This window comes from Lissotriton helveticus, chromosome 6 (genome assembly GCF_964261635.1).
Source record: "Lissotriton helveticus chromosome 6, aLisHel1.1, whole genome shotgun sequence".
NCBI classification, from domain to species: domain Eukaryota; kingdom Metazoa; phylum Chordata; class Amphibia; order Caudata; family Salamandridae; genus Lissotriton; species Lissotriton helveticus.
Genome location: NC_136067.1, coordinates 2,067,675,127 through 2,067,698,290, shown reverse-complemented (window position 1 = coordinate 2,067,698,290; position 23,164 = coordinate 2,067,675,127). Strand labels below are relative to the sequence as shown.

Below are 23,164 nucleotides of genomic sequence, written 5' to 3'. Positions count from 1 at the left end.
ATGTGATTTGGGGAAAGCACCGACACCGGACAGCGGAGCACAAACCCGGCTGTCAGATGTAACACTCAAGAACTTGGGTAACAAAAGGTATGACAAGTCCCACAGGATGGCGGAGCGAAGCCCGGCCGCCGGGCGGGACTCTTAACCAGCGGGAAAGAAGAAGTTCACAAGAGTGCCGTGAACGAGCTCCCCATGCGGAGAGCAAGGCTGTGCCCAGCCGGATGGCGGAGCGAAGCCCGGCCGCCGGGCGAGGCACAAGGAAAAGGGAGAGAAGACTAGGCGTTTGCAAGGTACGCCTAATGCAGCGAAACGCTGCGGAGCAAAAGCGTAAAGCGAGGCCCGCACTAGGATAGCGCAGGGGACGCATACGCTAAGTCAACAAACAAACAGGAATGTCCAAACAGGAACTACGGGGTCAGGCAACAGGAATCAGACGGAACCGGAAACAAGGGAAGCTTGACGCAGGAACGTGAAGCGTCGTTCCCTGTTTCCTGGTTCATTAAATACCATGAGTCTTAAAGGGACAGCGTAGGGGAGTCCCGAGGCACGACACCCTGTGCCCCATGGGAACAGTCCATTCCGAACTACAAAAGCCATGTCCTTCCCAGAACGGAAACAAGCATCCGAGGACCGGCCCGGTTTCGAGGTAACACCTCTCATCAGCCCGGCTAGCATGATTCCAGTGGTGTGGAGTGCCTGGGACTCACGTCTGAGCATCCCCAGTACACTTAGAGCGGTACCTGCAAACACAACAATGATGGACAGAATGTGGATCAATGTCACACATTCACCCCAGTCCAAAGATCTGGGCCCAAATCCATCGTTTTTCCACTCCACACCACCCTGGGTTAGACAATGGCGATATGCAAATCAGCGCTGACCCTGTGCCCCATGGGAACAGTCCAGTCCGAACTACAAAAGCCATGTCCTTCCCAGAATGGAAACAAGCATCCGAGGACCGGCCCGGTTTCGAGGTAACACCTCTCATCAGCCCGGCTAGCATGATTCCAGTGGTGTGGAGTGCCTGGGACTCACGTCTGAGCATCCCCAGTACACTTAGAGCGGTACCTGCAAACACAACAATGATGGACAGAATGTGAATCAATGTCACACATTCACCCCAGTCCAAAGATCTGGGCCCAAATCCATCGTTTTTCCACTCCACACCACCCTGGGTTAGACAATGGCGATATGCAAATCAGCGCTGACCCTGTGCCCCATGGGAACAGTCCAGTCCGAACTACAAAAGCCATGTCCTTCCCAGAACGGAAACAAGCATCCGAGGACCGGACCGGTTTCGAGGTAACACCTCTCATCAGCCCGGCTAGCATGATTCCAGTGGTGTGGAGTGCCTGGGACTCACGTCTGAACATCCCCAGTACACTTAGAGCGGTACCTGCAAACACAACAATGATGGACAGAATGTGGATCAATGTCACACATTCACCCCAGTCCAAAGATCTGGGCCCAAATCCATCGTTTTTCCACTCCACACCACCCTGGGTTAGACAATGGCGATATGCAAATCAGCGCTGACCCTGTGCCCCATGGGAACAGTCCAGTCCGAACTACAAAAGCCATGTCCTTCCCAGAACGGAAACAAGCATCCGAGGACCGGCCCGGTTTCGAGGTAACACCTCTCATCAGCCCGGCTAGCATGATTCCAGTGGTGTGGAGTGCCTGGGACTCACGTCTGAGCATCCCCAGTACACTTAGAGCGGTACCTGCAAACACAACAATGATGGACAGAATGTGGATCAATGTCACACATTCACCCCAGTCCAAAGATCTGGGCCCAAATCCATCGTTTTTCCACTCCACACCACCCTGGGTTAGACAATGGCGATATGCAAATCAGCGCTGACCCTGTGCCCCATGGGAACAGTCCAGTCCGAACTAAAAAAAGCCATGTCCTTCCCAGAACGGAAACAAGCATCCGAGGACCGGCCCGGTTTCGAGGTAACACCTCTCATCAGCCCGGCTAGCATGATTCCAGTGGTGTGGAGTGCCTGGGACTCACGTCTGAGCATCCCCAGTACACTTAGAGCGGTACCTGCAAACACAACAATGATGGACAGAATGTGGATCAATGTCACACATTCACCCCAGTCCAAAGATCTGGGCCCAAATCCATTGTTTTTCCACTCCACACCACCCTGGGTTAGACAATGGCGATATGCAAATCAGCGCTGACCCTGTGCCCCATGGGAACAGTCCAGTCTGAACTACAAAAGCCATGTCCTTCCCAGGACGGAAACAAGCATCCGAGGACCGGCCCGGTTTCGAGGTAACACCTCTCATCAGCCCGGCTAGCATGATTCCAGTGGTGTGGAGTGCCTGGGACTCACGTCTGAGCATCCCCAGTACACTTAGAGCGGTACCTGCAAACACAACAATGATGGACAGAATGTGGATCAATGTCACACATTCACCCCAGTCCAAAGATCTGGGCCCAAATCTATCGTTTTTCCACTCCACACCACCCTGGGTTAGACAATGGCGATATGCAAATCAGCGCTGACCCTGTGCCCCATGGGAACAGTCCAGTCCGAACTACAAAAGCCATGTCCTTCCCAGAACGGAAACAAGCATCCGAGGACCGGCCCGGTTTCGAGGTAACACCTCTCTTCAGCCCGGCTAGCATGATTCCAGTGGTGTGGAGTGCCTGGGACTCACGTCTGAGCATCCCCAGTACACTTAGAGCGGTACCTGCAAACACAACAATGATGGACAGAATGTGGATCAATGTCACACATTCACCCCAGTCCAAAGAGCTGGGCCAAAATCCATCGTTTTTCCACTCCACACCACCCTGGGTTAGACAATGGCGATATGCAAATCAGCGCTGACCCTGTGCCCCATGGGAACAGTCCAGTCCGAACTACAAAAGCCATGTCCTTCCCAAAACGGAAACAAGCATCCGAGGACCGGCCCGGTTTCGAGGTAACACCTCTCATCAGCCCGGCTAGCATGATTCCAGTGGTGTGGAGTGCCTGGGACTCACGTCTGAGCATCCCCAGTACACTTAGAGCGGTACCTGCAAACACAACAATGATGGACAGAATGTGGATCAATGTCACACATTCACCCCAGTCCAAAGATCTGGGCCCAAATCCATCGTTTTTCCACTCCACACCACCCTGGGTTAGACAATGGCGATATGCAAATCAGCGCTGACCCTGTGCCCCATGGGAACAGTCCAGTCCAAACTACAAAAGCCATGTCCTTCCCAGAACGGAAACAAGCATCCGAGGACCGGCCCGGTTTCGAGGTAACACCTCTCATCAGCCCGGCTAGCATGATTCCAGTGGTGTGGAGTGCCTGGGACTCACGTCTGAGCATCCCCAGTACACTTAGAGCGGTACCTGCAAACACAACAATGATGGACAGAATGTGGATCAATGTCACACATTCACCCCAGTCCAAAGATCTGGGCCCAAATCCATCGTTTTTCCACTCCACACCACCCTGGGTTAGACAATGGCGATTTGCAAATCAGCGCTGACCCTGTGCCCCATGGGAACAGTCCAGTCCGAACTACAAAAGCCATGTCCTTCCCAGAACGGAAACAAGCATCCGAGGACCGGCCCGGTTTCGAGGTAACACCTCTCATCAGCCCGGCTAGCATGATTCCAGTGGTGTGGAGTGCCTGGGACTCACGTCTGAGCATCCCCAGTACACTTAGAGCGGTACCTGCAAACACAACAATGATGGACAGAATGTGGATCAATGTCACACATTCACCCCAGTCCAAAGATCTGGGCCCAAATCCATCGTTTTTCCACTCCACACCACCCTGGGTTAGACAATGGCGATATGCAAATCAGCGCTGACCCTGTGCCCCATGGGAACAGTCCAGTCCGAACTACAAAAGCCATGTCCTTCCCAGGACGGAAACAAGCATCCGAGGACCGGCCCGGTTTCGAGGTAACACCTCTCATCAGCCCGGCTAGCATGATTCCAGTGGTGTGGAGTGCCTGGGACTCACGTCTGAGCATCCCCAGTACACTTAGAGCGGTACCTGCAAACATGGCTTTTGTAGTTCGGACTGGACTGTTCCCATGGGGCACAGGGTCAGCGCTGATTTGCATATCGCCATTGTCTAACCCAGGGTGGTGTGGAGTGGAAAAACGATGGATTTGGGCCCAGATCTTTGGACTGGGGTGAATGTGTGACATTGATCCACATTTTGTCCATCACTGTTGTGTTTGCAATTACCGCACCACAATAGTACGCACCGCCATCACAAAATATTTCTGAATCTCATCTGGTGATTCTTTGAGTACAGTTAAGCAGGAGTTCTTAAGTGCAGTTGAAATTATTCTTGATGCAAATTTTTAGGATCAGCTTTCAGTGGTCTGACACCAAATTCAGACTTTATTTATGGTGACCGAAGATTTATAGGGACTCTCTTGCGAGATCAAACACCTTCCAAATTCACCTGTTCCTGGTCTCTTCATGAGAAATGTTTGCATCTCAAGAGCAGAAATTGAGAGAACCTTAAGGATAATGCTGGTAGAAACACGTCAATAGGATGTGTTTTGCACTAGAAAAAGAGCGGGTAGGGTGTGTCATGCAAAGAAAAAAAATCTGGAAAGTGGAGATTGCATATTGGCCGCACTAAATCAGTTCTGAATTCAAAATAAAATGCACCAATCTGAGTTGAAGTGACCCCCAAACTCTAATAAAGGAGAGGTGGATGCACAGGTTGATCCATCAAAACTTCCTCCTTGGAAAGAAGTCCTGCCTGTGGGGCTGATCCATCAAACCTTCTTTCTCCTGGGCAAAGTCCTGCTTCTGTTCCTGATCCATCAAAACGCCTTTCTCCATGGTGAAACGTGTTGTTCTACCCCATGGGCACGTACCACCAGAGCAGCCTCATACGAATGAAATCAAACCACTGGATGACATGGCGAGGGTCACTGTTTTACAGAGTGGCAAGGACAATGCATTACAGGAGGGAAGGGATGTACAGCTTCACAGGGTCATGAAGCACATCATGACAGTGAAGAAGGGAATCAACATGGTAGTTGTGTTAGTCCAGGGCCAAGGACCTGTGCTGCTGACTCACTTAATGACTGGAACATGAAAGAAAGACACAGTCAGATAGATACTGTTGTACAGGTAGTAGAAAGGACACTTCTCTTTCTTTTGCGAATGTTGTCAACAAATATGCCAAACAAGGTTTGAGCCTGCTGGAGCACCTCGGACCATGCGCAATTACAAAGCATCTATATTTGTGTTGGTGAAGGAAAAGATACTGCAGAAGGACACACCACTCAATAGAAAATGTGTAAAGATCCTCCACATCGTGTGGTGAACTTTAAGGGCCACATGTGTTCTAAACAATAGGTTCTCCTGTTAATATTAAGCAATGTGGTAACCACCGAGCTGCAGTAAATATTAAGCAAGGGACAACTACCTGCACAAAGTAAAATATTCCTTAATATCGGCCATGGAATAGCAAAAGAGCAGAGGAGAAAGGACACAATTTTATCCGAGGCCATGAGACATCTTTATGAACCTAGGGGCATGTGTGCAATACCCTATCGCCACCACAAAGTTTACCGACATTGTGGTGGCGATAGGGGCTGCACCTTATATACAAGGCAGAGTTAAGCCACTTAATGTGGCTGAACGCTGCCTTGAACATAAGGCCCCCATTCACACTATGGTTAGCGTGAAAGGGGTGGGCAGTGGGTGTTGTGGTGGGCATTCCACCGTAACACCCATTCATTTTGACGCTGTCCCCAATGTACAAGGGTGACGTACATAGTAGGCAGCGCCAAAATTAAGACCAGGAAAAACCTGGTGTTAAGTTGGTGAAACGAGGAAAAATGCATTATTCTCCTTGTTTTTGCCTTTTCCATGTGTGCTGCCTTGTGCAGCCCACATGGACAAAGCAAAATGCCATGGTTTGTTTATGTACAGGAAGGTGTCCCTTTCTGTACATAAACAAACCTTTAAAAAAATGACAGTTTGTCACTTTCATGTGTGCTGCATGAAGCAGCACACATGAAAGTGACAGAATGGCATTTTAGGTCTGTTTATGTGCAGGAAGGGACACCTTCCAACACATAAACAATCCTCCCCTGCACGCAGACACCCTTGCACTGTGGTGCAACGGTGCCTGCCTTGGTGCTAAGTTGCTAAACTTAGCGCCATCGCAGGGGGAAACAAAAGACTGCACCACGTTCCTGTAAATATGGTGCAGCCTTGTGTTTCAGAAGTGGCGGAGTGCTGTGTTAAGCCAAGGAGGCGAACACTGCGCTCCAACACTTCCTTGTACATATCCCCTTCAGTGTATTTTCAGCTGCAACTTGTGCCAATGATCCACAGTCAGTCTCAATGTTTTAACGCAAAGTGCTTTTGTTTACTGCACAATAGATTGGGACCATCACAATAAAACATCAGTTAGTAATCTACAAAGCTGATTCAATCAGAAACGTTGTGGCCTTAGGTTGTCCACCCAGGATTGCCATTTTCTAAAAACTAGTTTTATTAAACAGTAATTCTCATCTCTACAGTTCATTGATCTTGGCAAACAACTTGTGTGTTAACAGCACCATGTATAGTTTATCAGGTATTAAGTATTGTGGTTGGTAAAGGGTATGCCCGAATGGGAGTGTTTGAATTTTACTGAACTAAAGTATGTATTTGATCGTTTCATGCATTTCATCTTTTATTTTAACATGTCATTGAAGTAATGTTATTTTTATTTGTGTTTAGTTCTTAAGCATCTTAAAGCTTGTTTAGGCCTGGTTTGTTTAAACTACTCAGTGAGGTTTATAGAAGTCAATGCTGATTTACAGGAAAATACTGTGGCTTTCCCAAGGCCACTTAGTATGCTATGGGGCACACCTTTGTACATAGGGCAGTCGGTAGCTTTAGAGCTCAGAATAACAGTATTGATGGTTGCTGTTTTGAATTTCACAGTCAAACCTGGCATGTGTCCTTCTGCTGTGGCCAAGTGCAAGCCTCCTTTGGCTGACCCTGAGTGCCAGGATGATGGCGACTGCCCACTGAACAAGAAATGCTGCAAACACTGCGGTAATAAATGTTTAGAAGCTGTAGCAGGTAAGGGTCTTGCTGGTGCTGAAGATGACTACGATCTAACTTAAGAAGCTAGCATGGGCAGAATGAATTACTAACAGCTCATGTGAAAGAACCAGCCAAGAAATAATGTCTGACCTCATCTTAATGTGTTCACTGTAGGAAAGGTTAAGGAACATCTGGGTGGCAGAAAGCGCTATGCCTGCTTCTCTTCAACTCAACCCCAGATGTAGTTTGTGCATAGACACACTCCCTTGGTAGAGCCTAAAAGCAGCAGAAGGAAGTTTTTATTTCAGTCTAAGGATGTAGGGTATTTAAGTATGGAATAACTTAATGTTTCAGTCTATGAATGCCCTTGTATAGGGCCAAATTAATATTATATATATATATCACTGTGTGATACCTATGACATTTATTTACAGAAAATATATTTTCTTTCACTGAGCAGTATCAATGCCATCCCAATATTCGGTGTGTGTAGCAAGGTGTAAGGCCTCTGCTTCCAGCTCATGGAACCTCTGAGGTAGTCAGAGAGTAAAAGACTATCTCCACATTTTTCCATCCCTCATTATGGGCCACATGAGGACGTCGAGCGGACCACCAACAACAGGCTATTGGTAGCAGTCCGCTGGACATCTAGGGCAATGGTCTGACTGCTGGATTAAGATACAGCCGAATGGAGCACAGCGGGCAAGGGAAAGACCACCGCCTCTGACAGGTTCAAGGAGCCTGTTGGGGCAGCAGTAGAATAATATTTCCTACAATGAAGGCGGTACTTGTGCAGGCACCACTGTAGGAAACATGGTGCCTGGCACACGGTGCATGGATGTTTAAAAACATACCATTTACTACTGCGACTTGTGCTGCAGCCCTTTCCCAGGCTGCAGCACAAGCTGCAAAAGTAGAAGGCATGTTTCTGACCACCTCTCATCATAATATGGCATGTGACACTGCTGCCCACTTTTGGCCGGACTCCATCCCTCTGCGATGGTGGTCGGATGCTCGTCTGACCGCCATCGCAATGAGGCCCTATGTAGGAAGACATGTCTGCCCCATGGGTTGCTTGAAGTTGGCTGTGAGATGCTTCCATTGGGCAGCAGTCCCTCACTTGTTACAGAGATGGATGGAGTCAGTGAAACCGCTGGCCCCCTCCACTCTGTGACGAGGTGTTACTGATTGCCATTAGGCCCTGGGCACTTCAGGGCTTAAAACTGAAGTTCCCAGGTCCAAAGAAATCAGTGATGCTCACCCTTGTCACAAGGGGAGGGCCTCCTGGCAGCTCAGGTCAGACATCCAGCAGAAGCCCGTGCTTTTGGCGCATGTCGAGCACCTGACTACCTGATCTGAATAGGAAGAGTGTCTGTCAAGCTGACCTTTGTCAGTCTGACAGATACTCCTTTTGCCTGGAAAAAAGTGAACGGGCATGGCCCCTTCACCCATATGGATGGGCTGCAGCTGCCTATGTCTCACTTGGACATTGACTGCATTTCATAAAGGGCCCTATGCACAAACATGTAGTCTTGTAGTGCTCATGAATTCCACGAGTAAGCCAGATGGATCTGAAGTAGCACTAAGAGTATTACTACCCAAACTCAAAACGGCACATTTGCACCATGTAAATTGGTACATGCATGGCACAGGGCTCTCACAAAGATTTATAAAGACACACAGAGCCATCCTGCAAGGCTTTGAGTGGCCTCATATATCATGAGTAAGGCGATGCAGCGCAAAATGCTTTGTCACCTTACTCGGCACCTGGAGGCATTCAATGTGCGTTGCAATGGGTAGTCCCATGCAACATCCATGGAATTTGACTGTGCCTCAGATTTATAAAGTGATGTACAACTGGGGAAGCACCAGATCTGTACAACTTCCAAGGTGAGGCTTAATGAGGAGAAGTATGTGTTTTCTCCTATTATTCCTCTTTCCATGTGTGTTGCATTCTGCACAAAGAAAGAGGAAAATGCCTCATAGGGTTGTTTTTGTTCAGAAAGATGTCCCTTCCTACCAACAACGGAGGCACTCTTGCACACTGGTGCAAGAGTGCCTACGTTGGTGCTAGGCTGCCAAACCGGCACTAGTGCAGGCAGAAAGGACAGGAATGCACTGTATTACATAAATACTGTGCATTCTTGCCCTTTCACTTTGGCGTAGGGCAGCACAGCAAGGTAACTTGCTGTGATGCCCTATGCCAAAATGTAATATATGAAGCCTAGTCATCGCAAATTGGCCTCAAATGAGTAAGTCAGATGCAATTCACTAAAGCTTCATCGACATCTCGTCTTTAGTATTCCAGCCCAAACATACTCAAACCTACTCCATCCATGTTTTGGAGTAAGTCACACACCACTGATGGCCACTCAAAGATACTGCAAGTGAATCATATACAAGTCAGTGGAGAGGAAAGCGCTACCAGCACCAACCTCAATAACTAATGAAATAAAAAATAATAATAATAATATTGGTTTAGACATTATATATGTGGCAAAAATATGGAAAAATAATTTACAAATAAAATTACAACCAAAAAATAAACATAAATGTTTCAATATTGCGAACACCATTAAACATCATACTGCACAAATTAAAAATATATATATAACATATTAATATATTGGAACTAATATAAAACAATGTGAAAATAGTCCTATAACTAAACATTGCTAACACCTATGTATAACATACTTTCATTTGAACTGTTAAAATCTTAAAAAGAGTGGAACATACCACCATAATGAAAACATTATCATTCAGGTACAGATAATTACATTAAAACATTTTTAGTTATCGTGACTCTCGTGTGGGATGGAACCAGAAAGCAGCGGAAAATGGAGAGGGAGCAAAGTTCAAAACAGCTATGCATAATTTTCTGTCCAGTTTCTTAAGTCACTTTAGTTTCATATCCTAGAACATTTACTGGTTAGATCATGTTTGTGCCTAGGGCTTGTCATAGAGAGGGGCTTTGGTGTACAGAAACAGGTCTGAAGAGGACAAAGGGCCGGCTATTTTATATTTGTGTAATCTGCTTAATTCAGATACTCTGTCCATCACCACCCCCTTTATGAATCGTTTTGGCCACCACAAGTGTGGAAGGGTATACTCAGATGTGAGTCCCTTGCTCACTGCACCATCAGGATTCAAGCAAGCCGGGCCGAAGACGGCTGTAATGCCAGAAACCGGTCCCCGGAAGCTTGTTTCCTTTCCAGTAAAGAATTGGCTTGGTAGTTTGGTCTGCCCTGTTCCCATGATGCACTGGGCCAGGGTCAGACTAATTTGCATGTAGCCAGGTTCTGAGCTGGGATGGTGCAGTGAGCTAAAAAACGGTGATGGATCAAGCCCTGATCTTTTGACTGGGTAGGAGTGTTCTGCTTAATTCAGATACTCTGTCCATCACCACCCCCTTTATGAATCGTTTTGGCCACCACAAGTGTGGAAGGGTATACTCAGATGTGAGTCCCTTGCTCACTGCACCATCAGGATTCAAGCAAGCCGGGCCGAAGATGGCTGTAATGCCAGAAACCGGTCCCCGGAAGCTTGTTTCCTTTCCAGTAAAGAATTGGCTTGGTAGTTTGGTCTGCCCTGTTCCCAAGATGCACTGGGCCAGGGTCAGACTAATTTGCATGTAGCCAGGTTCTGAGCTGGGATGGTGCAGTGAGCTAAAAAACGGTGATGGATCAAGCCCTGATCTTTTGACTGGGTAGGAGTGTTCTGCTTAATTCAGATACTCTGTCCATCACCACCCCCTTTATGAATCGTTTTGGCCACCACAAGTGTGGAAGGGTATACTCAGATGTGAGTCCCTTGCTCACTGCACCATCAGGATTCAAGCAAGCCGGGCCGAAGACGGCTGTAATGCCAGAAACCGGTCCCCGGAAGCTTGTTTCCTTTCCAGTAACAAATTGGCTTGGTAGTTTGGTCTGCCCTGTTCCCATGATGCACTGGACCAGGGTCAGACTAATTTGCATGTAGCCAGGTTCTGAGCTGGGATGGTGCAGTGAGCTACAAAACGGTGATGGATCAAGCCCTGATCTTTTGACTGGGTAGGAGTGTTCTGCTTAATTCAGATACTCTGTCCATCACCACCCCCTTTATGAATCGTTTTGGCCACCACAAGTGTGGAAGGGTATACTCAGATGTGAGTCCCTTGCTCACTGCACCATCAGGATTGCAGCAAGCCGGGCCGAAGACGGCTGTAATGCCAGAAACCGGTCGCCGGAAGCTTGTTTCCTTTCCAGTAAAGAATTGGCTTGGTAGTTTGGTCTGCCCTGTTCAAAAGATGCACTGGGCCAGGGTCAGACTAATTTGCATGTAGCCAGGTTCTGAGCTGGGATGGTGCAGTGAGCTAAAAAACGGTGATGGATCAAGCCCTGATCTTTTGACTGGGTAGGAGTGTTCTGCTTAATTCAGATACTTTGTCCATCACCACCCCCTTTATGAATCGTTTTGGCCACCACAAGTGTGGAAGGGTATACTCAGATGTGAGTCCCTTGCTCACTGCACCATCAGGATTCAAGCAAGCCGGGCCGAAGACGGCTGTAATGCCAGAAACCGGTCCCCGGAAGCTTGTTTCCTTTCCAGTAAAGAATTGGCTTGGTAGTTTGGTCTGCCCTGTTCCCATGATGCACTGGGCCAGGGTCAGACTAATTTGCATGTAGCCAGGTTCTGAGCTGGGATGGTGCAGTGAGCTAAAAAACGGTGATGGATCAAGCCCTGATCTTTTGACTGGGTAGGAGTGTTCTGCTTAATTCAGATACTCTGTCCATCACCACCCCCTTTATGAATCGGGCTGTCCAAGGGGCCTCTGCCGTTTAATGTGTGTAGAAAAAGGTCTTCTAGTTTTGCAGAACATTTCTTGCCCTTAAGGTCTTGTCTACTTCGGTTACCCTGCCTTGGCTGTATAAAGCTCGGTAAATTGTGCTCTTGGCCTTGGATTAAGTTCATATTGAAATCCCCTGTTATTATTATGTGGGCACTTGGGTAGGTGCTTTTCAGTGTTTTAATTTCCTCAATTAATTGATTAATTCTTTGGTCATTCGCCTTTCTTGATGGATGGAAGTAGAGATTCAATACTAATAGGTCCACTGACGGTGAAAGCTCTACTTTAGTACATTGCATCCATGAGGAGTCAAGATCGATGCTTATGTCTCCCCAGGAGAGGTCCGTAGATATATATGTCGACAGGCCCCCTTTGGCCCTTCCATGCTGTGACTCCTTTTTTGCAGGAATAATATTTTCTTTGTATACCACTAATGGAGAGTTTTTTGTCTGCCAGGTTTCTTGAAAAAGGAGTATGTCATGATGTTAGATAAATTCCCCAAAATCTTCTTCTTCTAACTTTGCGTTCTTCTAACGTGCGCTCTATAAATAATTTCATTCATTCATTCATTCATTCATTCATTCATTCATTTATTTGCACTTATGCCATTAACATTCCAGGAGCAAATCCTAATGCCCCTGTATTTCCTTGGAGGTTTGCTTGAACTGGTTCATACTTTTCCCTGCTGCTTATGTCCCAATGTTTTCCTGGGAAGGGCCTTGTGATCCGCTGCTTCTCCTTGTGCAATTGTAATTGTGATTTGTCTAATTGATTGACCCACTTCTTCCTTGATGCAGGTTAGATCCGGGCCTTTTGTGCCTTTTAAAAGGCTCAGTTGCTGTGTTTGTTGTTGTTGTAATGGGCTACGGTACCCCGGGGGCTCGACCTTTTTGAGTTCTATGCCCCAATTTGAGAAGTCTTCCCTAAGCTGCAGGATAGGTCTGTGAGACTATAAACAGTGCATGTTAAGATTGAAGAGTCTGGACCGGTTAGGAGAGGGTTTGGTTTAAATTCTATACTTTCTAAGTCACTGGATTTTTTTTATGACTCATAGAAGGTAATTCTTCTAGTAATTTTCGTATTGATCCCCTGTTCACGATGTCATGTGGTCCCCTTGAACTGTAATGCGGGATAAGTTCTACTTTATTGCTTGTGGTTAATCGTCTGTATGATGATTTTTTGCCCCGTTGTTTGATTTGGCAGTTGCAGCGCAAATTAGAACGTGATCTGGGGGGGCAGGACTTTGTTAGTTGTGGGAGCTGTTGCCTGCGGTGCCCCTAGAGATCGAGACAGGGACAACCTTGCTTCCAGTCATCAACTCCTCCCGATTCCCCCCTTCTTTACACGTACTGCTCCCAACTATATCCCCTTGTCTACTGATTGCTGTCTCTTCTGTGTTGGTACGTCAACCCTTGGTATTGGAGGGCTTTTCTGAGAATCCAGAATGGGTGGTTTGACCTTTTCTTTACCTGCCAGAGGGTGGAATATACTGTACATTTTCATCAATTGTTGATTATTACCGATGTGTTGAATTGTGCTTGCTATGGTTGTGTCCTCCTTTGTGGGGGGTTGTAGTGGATATTTGACCCTGTCATGGGCCCAATGTTACTTTCAGAGTTTTCTCTCTCTGGCGGGCCTTTGTCTTTTATCCCGGGCTTAATTTCTTGATGAAATAATCGATCGACCCTCCATTGTTTGTTTTACTCTTTCTCACTTTTCTCAGGCGTTTTCTTTCCCTCTTAGTGAGGGGAATTAGTGCAATGGATTGTTTGGGGCTAGCTTTTTCAGACAGGATTGGTTGTTTGGACAAGCCTGACCGATCACAGGCTTTATTTCTATTTTCGTTTCGGTCTCGGGCCGAACTAAATAGTTGGGAGATGCCATCCCCCTGCCTGTGTCCGTGTCAGTGTCAGTGTCTGTGTCTCTTGGGCCCCCTCTGCTTTTTGTTTTTGTTTTACCTGCAGGTTTCACGTCTCTGGATTTCCCTGATCTCATGGTGTGCACTCTGGAAGAAAGCCTCCTTTTTTTCTTTTTTGGGACACCAAATGGTCTGGTCTGGTGATTAATAGTGGTCAGTGGTGGTTATTGATGGTAATAGGTCACTGCCCCATTTTCCTGATTTTACTATTTCCCTGGTTCGCTGGGAACAATAGGGGAACAATGCCCATAGGGGGACCACACATTCCCTCTCCCTATTCTACACGTATGCTTTTTGTGGGCTGGGCAAGGCTGAGCAGGGCTGTTGAAACCTGCCGCCTAGAATTGCCGCTTAAAAGAAACCTGGTGGACTGTCAACTAATGGCTAAAATCTGAAAATTGCCTCAGGACTTGAGGGACATGCCAAGACGGAGCTGAAGCTCAGGTATGCCCAGGTACCCTCTCTGTGGCTCTGTTAACCTCTGGTGGTGACTGGGGTAAGTCCCAGATCAGACTGCACAGATTTATACTAACTTTGGGACTTGATCTGGTACCAGGTGTATTCCAGATTTCTCTTTAGTCCAGTGAGATGAAGCCAGGCTAAGAACAGCAAACAATAACAAACAAAGTGCCGCTCCTGCGGAATGCAAGTTTTTAAGGTGCTCCCGCACCAAGCTGAAAGGTGAAACAAACAAAGAGCTGCTTGTACAGTGTGAAAATCTTTGTGGTGCTCCTGGCTCCTGCCCCATACCAAGAGGAAAGGCAATAAAACAGGCTCAGCTGCTGCAATCTATCTGTCGTGTTTTGAAGTAGTGCCCGCAGAGTGCCAGCAGAGTTTGCTCCTGCAATCTCTACAGGAGTGGAGTGGAGGTGCTCGTGGCTCCCGCCGCGCACCGAGGGAGATAGAAATGCACCGAAGGATAGAAGCTCACCTCCGCTCGACGCTCCCGCAGCTACTCTCCTCTGGTCATGACACCCGCCGCTACTCTCCTTGGGTCGCTGCTCGGGTCGCTGCTCCCGCGGCTGCTCTCCTCCGGTCGCGGCACCCACCGATACTCTCCTCGGCTCGCACCTCCCGCAGCTGCTTTCCTCAGCTCCTCCACTCTGTCACTGTTACAGCCTGTCACTTCCGGTATCCGCTAGCTCCTTGCTGACACCTATTTAATTCACAGATGCACATACATGGAACATTACACAAATGAAAATGCTAATGAATGTAAAAACATATAACTTATTTCACAACTAACAAGTCTTCACACAATCAGAGACACATAAAAAAATCATTGCATGTGCATGCAAGTGTATATGTTTGCATACAGAAACACACAGTGTCATAAAACATAAATGTTGATGTTGTCGGGCTCTATAACATCATGTGGGAGACCATCTCTGCCTATGCTATAAAGAAGAATGTACAATTCACCTAAAATATGCTCCTAATTTAAGTTTATGGTAACCAAAATGTACTTTATGGTTGTACTGGGAAAATTTACTCCTATTACTAGCTATAAATCTACCACCAGAGTTCATAAATTGTATATAGGAAGAGATTTTCTTCCATTAAATGTACCTTTTAAGGGATATGCTAAAATTCCGTCATCTTTAGTATATTCCACCCAGTTCTCTTACCATACACAGGAGTGATAACCTCTGTCAAACATCATAAATGATGCGGGAGTGTTTGGTGGTGGGATAATGACTCCTTCTCTAGTTTTAATGGGATTGTCTTTCTTAAAGTAATTCTTGACTTTGTCTCCAAGTGACAATTTTCTCTTGCTTCCGTACATATTGCGAGGTCGACTGATCTCTCTCAAAACCTTGATATCTTGGATCAGGTCGAATCTCTGGATGGCTTGGATACCACATATATTTTTATAAACTTCCAAGATCACCTGACTTTTGTTTACAAATTACTTCCAATACCAGCGCATCTTTTATTTTCCTGCAACCAACCAAAATGCGATTTTCATGCTATCTCAGCTAGCCGCCCACTGTATCGACCAATACCAGCGCGGCTCCTTCACAAGGTAACGTAAAATTCAATTCTTTATTTAAAGTGCAATTGCTTTGTTTTAATTTACACCATTAAACATCCGCCACATAGTGCTTCCAGTTCTGCACAACCATGCACTAACTTCCTGCGAGTAAGTGACCTCACTGCGATGTGGCTTCCCTTTACCACCCGCTATTCTGCCCCCGGGGATTCCAGACAAACATATAACAGTCACAAACGGGTTTGGTTAATACATAAATCAATATAGCAGCACATCAGTAATATTACAAAACATTTCAGAACATTTCATAAAAACATTTTACTTTTGATATTTGATTGATCAATACTTTCCATTTAGCAGCAATTTAATATATACTTTTAGCAGCAATTTTACCTACCTACCCATCTTAACTAATCCCTAACCGACCACTGCTTACCAGAAAATATACTGATAGAGCGTGCAGGTCACCCGACTATAATTTTATCAATGCTCACTTGGGCCCCTAATTCAGTTCTCCATATTTACTCAATCCGGTAACCTACACTCTACTACCAGTTTATTAAATACTACCGATTCCTATACCATTAACTTACCAATCCTTGTCACTGGTACCTATAATCACCATGGATCAGGGAGTTAGTTGTAAAGATAAGCAAACAGTCAAAATTACCATAACATTTGCACTCTTTTATAATAAACACAGACTCGAGAAGTTTTGAAAACCTTTATCTAATCTTCATCAAGAGTTGTGAGCCAAAGGTTTACAGCAAGCAAGCTATCAATAACCAGAATCATGAAAAGAGTATAACTATGCAATATATATGTTATGCCAACCATTTAGAATTCTAAAGGGAAAGTAAGAACAGGGAACATACTGTAATGAACTCACAGAAATCCGACTTGAGATGGTGTTTTCTAAAGGACACGGTAAATAAGGGACAAGCTAAAAGTCACAGTTTGATCGCTTAATAACAAGGTGGGTAAGAAAAGGAACACAATTTATTACGACAACACTGATTTAACCATGAAACTATAGGAAAGGTAAGAAATTGGAACACGCTAATAATTCAGAGCAACCACTTTAGTTCGGCTAAAGGAGGGTAAAGAAAAGGAACATCTATATTTTCATGAACAGTTCTTTATCTTTAATTCTAAAGGATAGGAGAAAATTGGGTCATGCTATTTATTTATTTATTTATTTATTTCAAGAGCGCCAAGAAACCGTCCGGTGAACGCAGCGCTCTACAAATCCTTTTTACATTACATTACATTACATAGCGCTGCTGGACCCTGGAGTATCAGAGCGCTTTACAACAGAGTTAAACACAATACGAATAAATATCAGTATATGCAGAGTTAGAAATCGGGATAACAGTATTGAAGAAGGTATATGATAAGGGGGGAGTGGGAGACAGGTAAACAAATTAGAATTAAAAAAACAGGCGAAACAATTAACATGGGAGAAGAAGAAGAATTCTGACACGGTGGGGGGAGGGTAAGAGTAGAGAGAGTGGACATGCTAGGTGCCCCAATATTTGTTGTGGAGAAGTAGTTTGAGTTCTTTTTTGAAAAGAGAGTAAGAGGGGTTGCGGCGAAGGTCTTTGGGGAGTGAGTTCCAGATGGTAGGAGCATTTCCAGAGAATGCACGGGATTGAGTTTTTTGACACTTTAGTCTGGGTGGGATCTGGAGAAGGTAGTCGGTGCTTCTCGGGGACCTGGTGCAGCCTGCTTTTTTTAGTTTAGTTGCAAGGTAGGCAGGGGTATTTTGATAAAGAGCTTTGTGGGTGATACAGGCAATCTTGTAAGAGGATCTACCTTCAATTGGGAGCCAATTAAGATTTTTGAGGACGGGTGATATGTGGTCAAATCTTTTACAGTCAGAGATAAGTCGGGCAGCTAGATTGAGGACAGATTTAATCGGTGCAAGATGGGATTTAGGGGTTCCGGCAAGGGCGGCGATACCATAGTCAATCCTGGAGAGGACTAGTGATTGGACAACCATTTTGAAATCATCAGCTGGAATGAAAGGTTTGCTTTTCTTGAGGTGGAGAAGGGTGAAAAGAGCGCTTTTGGCGGCATTTTTAATGTGGGGGATGAGGTTCAGGTTCTGGTCGATGTTTATGCCAAGTGATTTAACAGAGTTAGAGGTGGTGAGGGAGCAATTGAGAGCTTTGATGTCATCGATCCAGATTTGGATGGGAAGGGTACTGTTTTTGGGGGTGAAAAGAATGATTTCAGTTTTTTTGGGGTTCAGTTTGAGATGGTTTAGATGGAACCAGGCTTGTACTTTAGTAAGGGTGTCGTTGAGGTGAAGGATGTCGTTGTGGGATTTAATCTTGTAGTATAGTTGGGTATCGTCGGCGTAGAGGTGGTAACTGATTTTAGCTTGTTTGAGATTGAGGGTGAGTGGTTCCATGAAAAGGTTGAAAAGGGTTGGGGAGAGGATGGATCCTTGAGGGACCCCGAGTGAGACAGGTTGAGGATTAGAAAGGAAGTGGCTAAGCTTGATTTGTTGTGATCTATTTTGAAGGAATGAGCAGAACCATTTGTGAACAGTGCCTTCCACACCAAATCGATCTTTGAGGGTGTTTAGAAGGGTGGGATGATAGACAGTATCAAATGCCGCAGAGAGGTCAAGGAGGATCAGTAGTGAGGATTCACCATTGTCTAGGGAGCAATGAATGTCATCTGTGATATTTAACATAGCAGTTTCAGTACTGCAACCTTTTCTGAATCCTGATTGAAAAACATCAAGGAGATTGAAGTCTAGGATATGGTTCTCAAGTTGTGATAGGACACATTTTTCTAGGGCTTTAGAGAGGAAAGGAAGGTTAGAGATAGGGCGTAGGTTGCTAAGGTCATTAGGGTCGGCAGAGGTGTTTTTCAAGATGGGAGAGACTTGACCAAGCTGAAGGGAGGCTGGGACGCAGCCAGTGGCAAGGGAGGAGTTGATAATATTGGTCCAGAAAGGAGCAATGGTAGTTTTGAGATCTTGGACCAAATGGGCGGGAAGAGGATCTTTAGAATGGGAGGAAGGTTTGAGTTTAGTCATGATGCTAATGATCAATGACACAGAAACTGGACTGAATTCACTCCAGGAGGCATTATTTTTAGTTATGAGTCGATTAGGAGAGAGGTCTGAATGCGCAAGAGCAGGAAGGGTAAGAGATGGGTCGGGGAGAGTGGGAAGAGTTGACGAAAGAGATAAAGGGGTGTTGGGGAGGGAGTGTTGAGTATGGGAGGGTTGGAGAGAGGGGGGGAGGGAGGAGAAGGATAGTTCTATCTTGTTGACTTTGTTGCTAAAAAAGCTGGCAATTTCTTCACATTTGTCAATAGAGGCTGATATTTTAGGAGGGCCAGTGGAGGTTTGTTTTTTAACAATGCTAAAGAGTTCTCTAGGTCTGTTTTTAGATTGGTCAAGTTGTGACCGGAGAAAGGTGGCTTTTTTATTGTAGATGTGTTTTTTGTATTGGACTCTGGCAATTCTGAGGAGGGTAAGATTGTCATCGGTGGGCTGATTTCGCCAAACACGTTCAGATTGTCTTAGGGATCGTCTTTCATTATTAAGTTCGAAGTTGAACCAGGATTTGGGAGGGTTATTTTTTTGTTGTTTCAGTTTAATTGGGGCAATTTCGTCAAGGGCTTGGAGAATAGAGTTATTATAATGGTTGGTTAGGTCATTGGTGTTGTCAGAGAGAGGGGGGCAGGTTTTGATTGTGGATTCTAGGTCAGCAAGAGGGATTAGGTGAAGGTTGCGTGTGGGTTTTTTGGGTAGGGTGTTGATGGGCGCGGAGTTATTCATGGGTCTCTTCACGTCAAAGAGGACAAGGTAATGGTCAGACCAGTCGATGGGTATTATGCTAGAGAGGGAGGCAAGATCAATGCTAGTTATAATAGCATCTAGGGTGGAACCTTTATTGTGAGTGGGGGAATGGCAGAGTTGGGTCATGTTGGTGATTTCCATGGTATTCTTAAAGGTGATGATAGCAGGGTCATCAATTTAGTTCCAGTGGACATTGTAGTCACCAAGGAAGATATTCTTAGAGTGTGAGAGAGAGGATTGGATAATTAGGTCGGACATCTCTTCAGTAAAAGAGGTACAATTTCCAGGGGGGTGGTAGATGGTATGCAGCCGAGTGGTGGGGGAGACGTGAGTAAAGAGATCTGCGCAAAGGTATTTGAAAGGATGTAGGGTCTTGAGATTCGACAAGCGTGATGTTAAGTTCAGTTTTGAAAATTAGTGCAAGTCCTCCTCCCGTTTGTTTGATTCTATCTTTCCTGATGATTGAGTAACCTGGGGGAATGAGCAAGTTGAGGATCGGAGTGGAGTGGGCGGTGAGCCAGGTTTCGGTTAGGAATGCTATGTTGATGTTTTCGCTGAGGATCGTTTCTGCGATCGCAGTGGCGTGTTGGGAGGCGGATCGGCAGTTGGTCAATATGCAATGTAGGGGAGAGGGTCAGGTTGTTGTGTTGAGGGGCAGGGGGGATAGGTCTCAGATGCTGATGAGGTCTAGGGCACTTAGTAAGGAGGGGGGGTCTGCTGGTACCTAGGAGAACAGGGATAGCAGATTGGTGAGTGGGGATATGTTTCAGATGTTGAGGAGGTCTAGGGGATTTCGTAGGGAGGGGGGGTCTGCTAGTACCTAGGAGAACAGGGATAGTAGATTGATAAGTGGGGTGCATGGTGGAAGTAGATTGAGGAGGAGGAGGCTTAGCGGCTGGGGGTAGGCAGGGAGCGGAAGGTAAGTTCGTGGGAGTTATAAGTTCTGGGGTTGTTAGGCAGGTATCCAGTTGAGGATAGTGTGGCGTGATGGCATTATGGATTTGAATGATTGAGGAAGGTTGGTCAGGTGTGGAATTGGTGGAGGGTTTGTTAGTGAGCGGGGGAGTGTTGTTGATGTTTGTAGTCATGATAGTGGGGAAGAAGGTTGAAGGATTGAGATTGAGATTGTTGTTAGTGAGCGGGGATAGGGTGTATTGTGAGGGTGTCAGAGAAAAGGTATGAGTGGAGGCGATGGCATTGGTTAGGAGAGAGATAGATGCTAAATTAACAGGAATCACGATTTAATAATGTCTCACAGGTGGGGGAGAGAAAAAGGAACATATGCAATTATGACTCTAGCAAGATTCAGGGAGGGTAAGAAAAAGGGGACGCAAAATAAACTATTTGTTTCCCACAGAGATTTATATTTACCTAGCACGGTGTGAAGACCAACCCTGGCCACGGGTCAGTTAAAAGGACAGAAGAAACCCCAAGGAATGCAGTTGCTAGTAGGCCAGCAGGTGCAGTAGGGAAACCAGGACAGGGTAGACCAGATTAGGATCAGAACAGGACCTCAGAAAGTTGAGACCAGCACCCGCAGTTCAGTTGCAACGCCTGCGCTACTCCCTCTCTGCAGCTATCAGTCAGAACCCCGATTGGGTCAGCGAGTCTTCTGACAGAGTGCTCCGCAGCACCTCTGTTCTCGATCAGCTATTGAGTGCGTTGGGTCAGTGACAGGTCAGCTATTCGGACAATTCGGACAATTTCTCTAGCTAAACCTATGCTAATTATACTATTTTCCAGGTCAGTGTACCACCCCCCAATGTTGCAAGTGTAACAAGAAAGAGGACAGGTCATCACACCCCCTAATATTTTAGAATTTTGCCGTCTACTATTCAAATTAAGATTCACGCTTATCAAATTCAGGCTCCCATGAAGTCTTCCACTCGCAAAACAATAGATGTTCTATTCAGTACAACATTGTATGTGTCCAGAGTTCATTAGGTGAAGTTCCCAGGAGCATCTTCTCAGTCAGTCAGCTCCTTGGCTGGATTTCAAAGGTCACTGCTGTGGAGACTCACAGATCTCGCGCAGACGCAGTTACAAGCAAGATGGAGTGCAGCAGAGGATAATAGGCCAAGTTTCGTAATGTACCATAAAATGGAAAAGAAACAGTTTTAGAACACTGAATAAATGAATATACTGTATACCATGAATCTCTACACTATTCCCATTACTGTATAATAAACTATAGCATTAGTGTTAAGCAGAACGAACAGCTTAGCAAAAGCAGCAATGCAAGCTTCTCGCATGTGAGAACACAAAGCAGCCATCTTAGCTCTAGTGCGCAGATGCGTCACGTCACATGGGTATGATCGAAGCATGCGCAGTAGAAATTCCCACGTAGCAGCAGTCATTTTATCTGCAAGCGTATTAGGATTCGAAAACACATAAGCAAGCTTCATTCGGATGCCCAATAATGTCGGAAAAAGGGTAAATTAATAAGACAAACATATTGATTAGTTAGTTAACGTTATTCGAGGTTCATGAATACAAGCAAGTCGCTTTACGTGCGAATCCTTGCTCCATCAATGGCACGGGGGAAAAAAACTAGCCAAAATGAGGTATTTATGTCCCTGCAAAAAGCAACTTCAAATAAAGCAAACCGGTAGTGGCGTAAAACAAGTTCATTAGAAATATAGTTTCACTGCCTGTCTCAACCCCCCTGAAACCATTAATTTTAGATTTGGGTAAAAGAACAATTTCTGACCTGATCCAAATTCGCCCCTTGTTATTTTGGGTTCGGCTTAGAAGGACCCCTGAACTTTTTTACTATGCTTTGGTTCTGGATGAACTGATCACTTTGAATGTAGCTAATAAAATCAAATGGCTCAATAATCTAAAGAGACTGGTGATATCTATAGGTTTGGAGGATAGCTGGATATCCCAAATGCCACCACCAAAACTAGTTGTTAAAAAACTTTATTGGTATTGGATTGTGGCTAAAGAACTTAGGAATCCAAATTGGGGTCCTCTTACTAACTCCTTCCTTGACCACAAGCCTCTTAGGAAATTAGAGCCATTCTTGGACTTTATCCAGGCTCCCTGCGACAGATCGCTATTTTTGAAACTTAGATGTGGCACATTACCCCTTAATTCATACAAGGAAGGGTGGAAGGGACGTTGAGGAACAGATTTAAAATGCCCTAGTTGTCCCTGCCCGAATGAATCGTTGGGCCACTTCCTGTTTGCATGTGCTGCTTATAAACAATCAAGAGCAAAATGGCTGAAACCTGTTTGTAGGGACCTTGGGGAGAGAGACCATAGAATAGCTATGCGAGTCATTTTAACAAATGCCTCTTCAATGTATATTGTTTGTGGGGTGGCCAAATATGTGGCAAATGCTTGGTTTATCAGGTCAAAATTCTTAACCGATGATTGATATTTCTTTTGTACAGTAGGAATAGTTTATTTTGTTTTATCATCTGTGGATTGTCAAGTTGTAATGTATTTCATATGTTGAATTTTTTGTACTTTTATAAAATATTTTTTTCGAATAAAGTATTACAACATAAAGCAAACCATTTCCAAAACTGTGTGGTAATGCGAATATCTTGTTTG

General features: G+C 45.5%; 1 protein-coding gene across 2 annotated transcripts in view; it reads left to right on the top strand.

Annotated features, from left to right (window-relative positions):
• Positions 1–23,164, top strand: part of LOC144764008 (uncharacterized) — a 165,411-nt gene that overhangs the window by 111,820 nt on the left and 30,427 nt on the right. For both annotated transcript variants that reach the window (XM_078650137.1, XM_078650138.1), the window contains one exon: positions 6,937–7,077. In XM_078650137.1, coding sequence (XP_078506263.1) covers positions 6,937–7,077 — 141 coding nt within the window. The remainder of the gene's footprint in view (positions 1–6,936; positions 7,078–23,164) is intronic.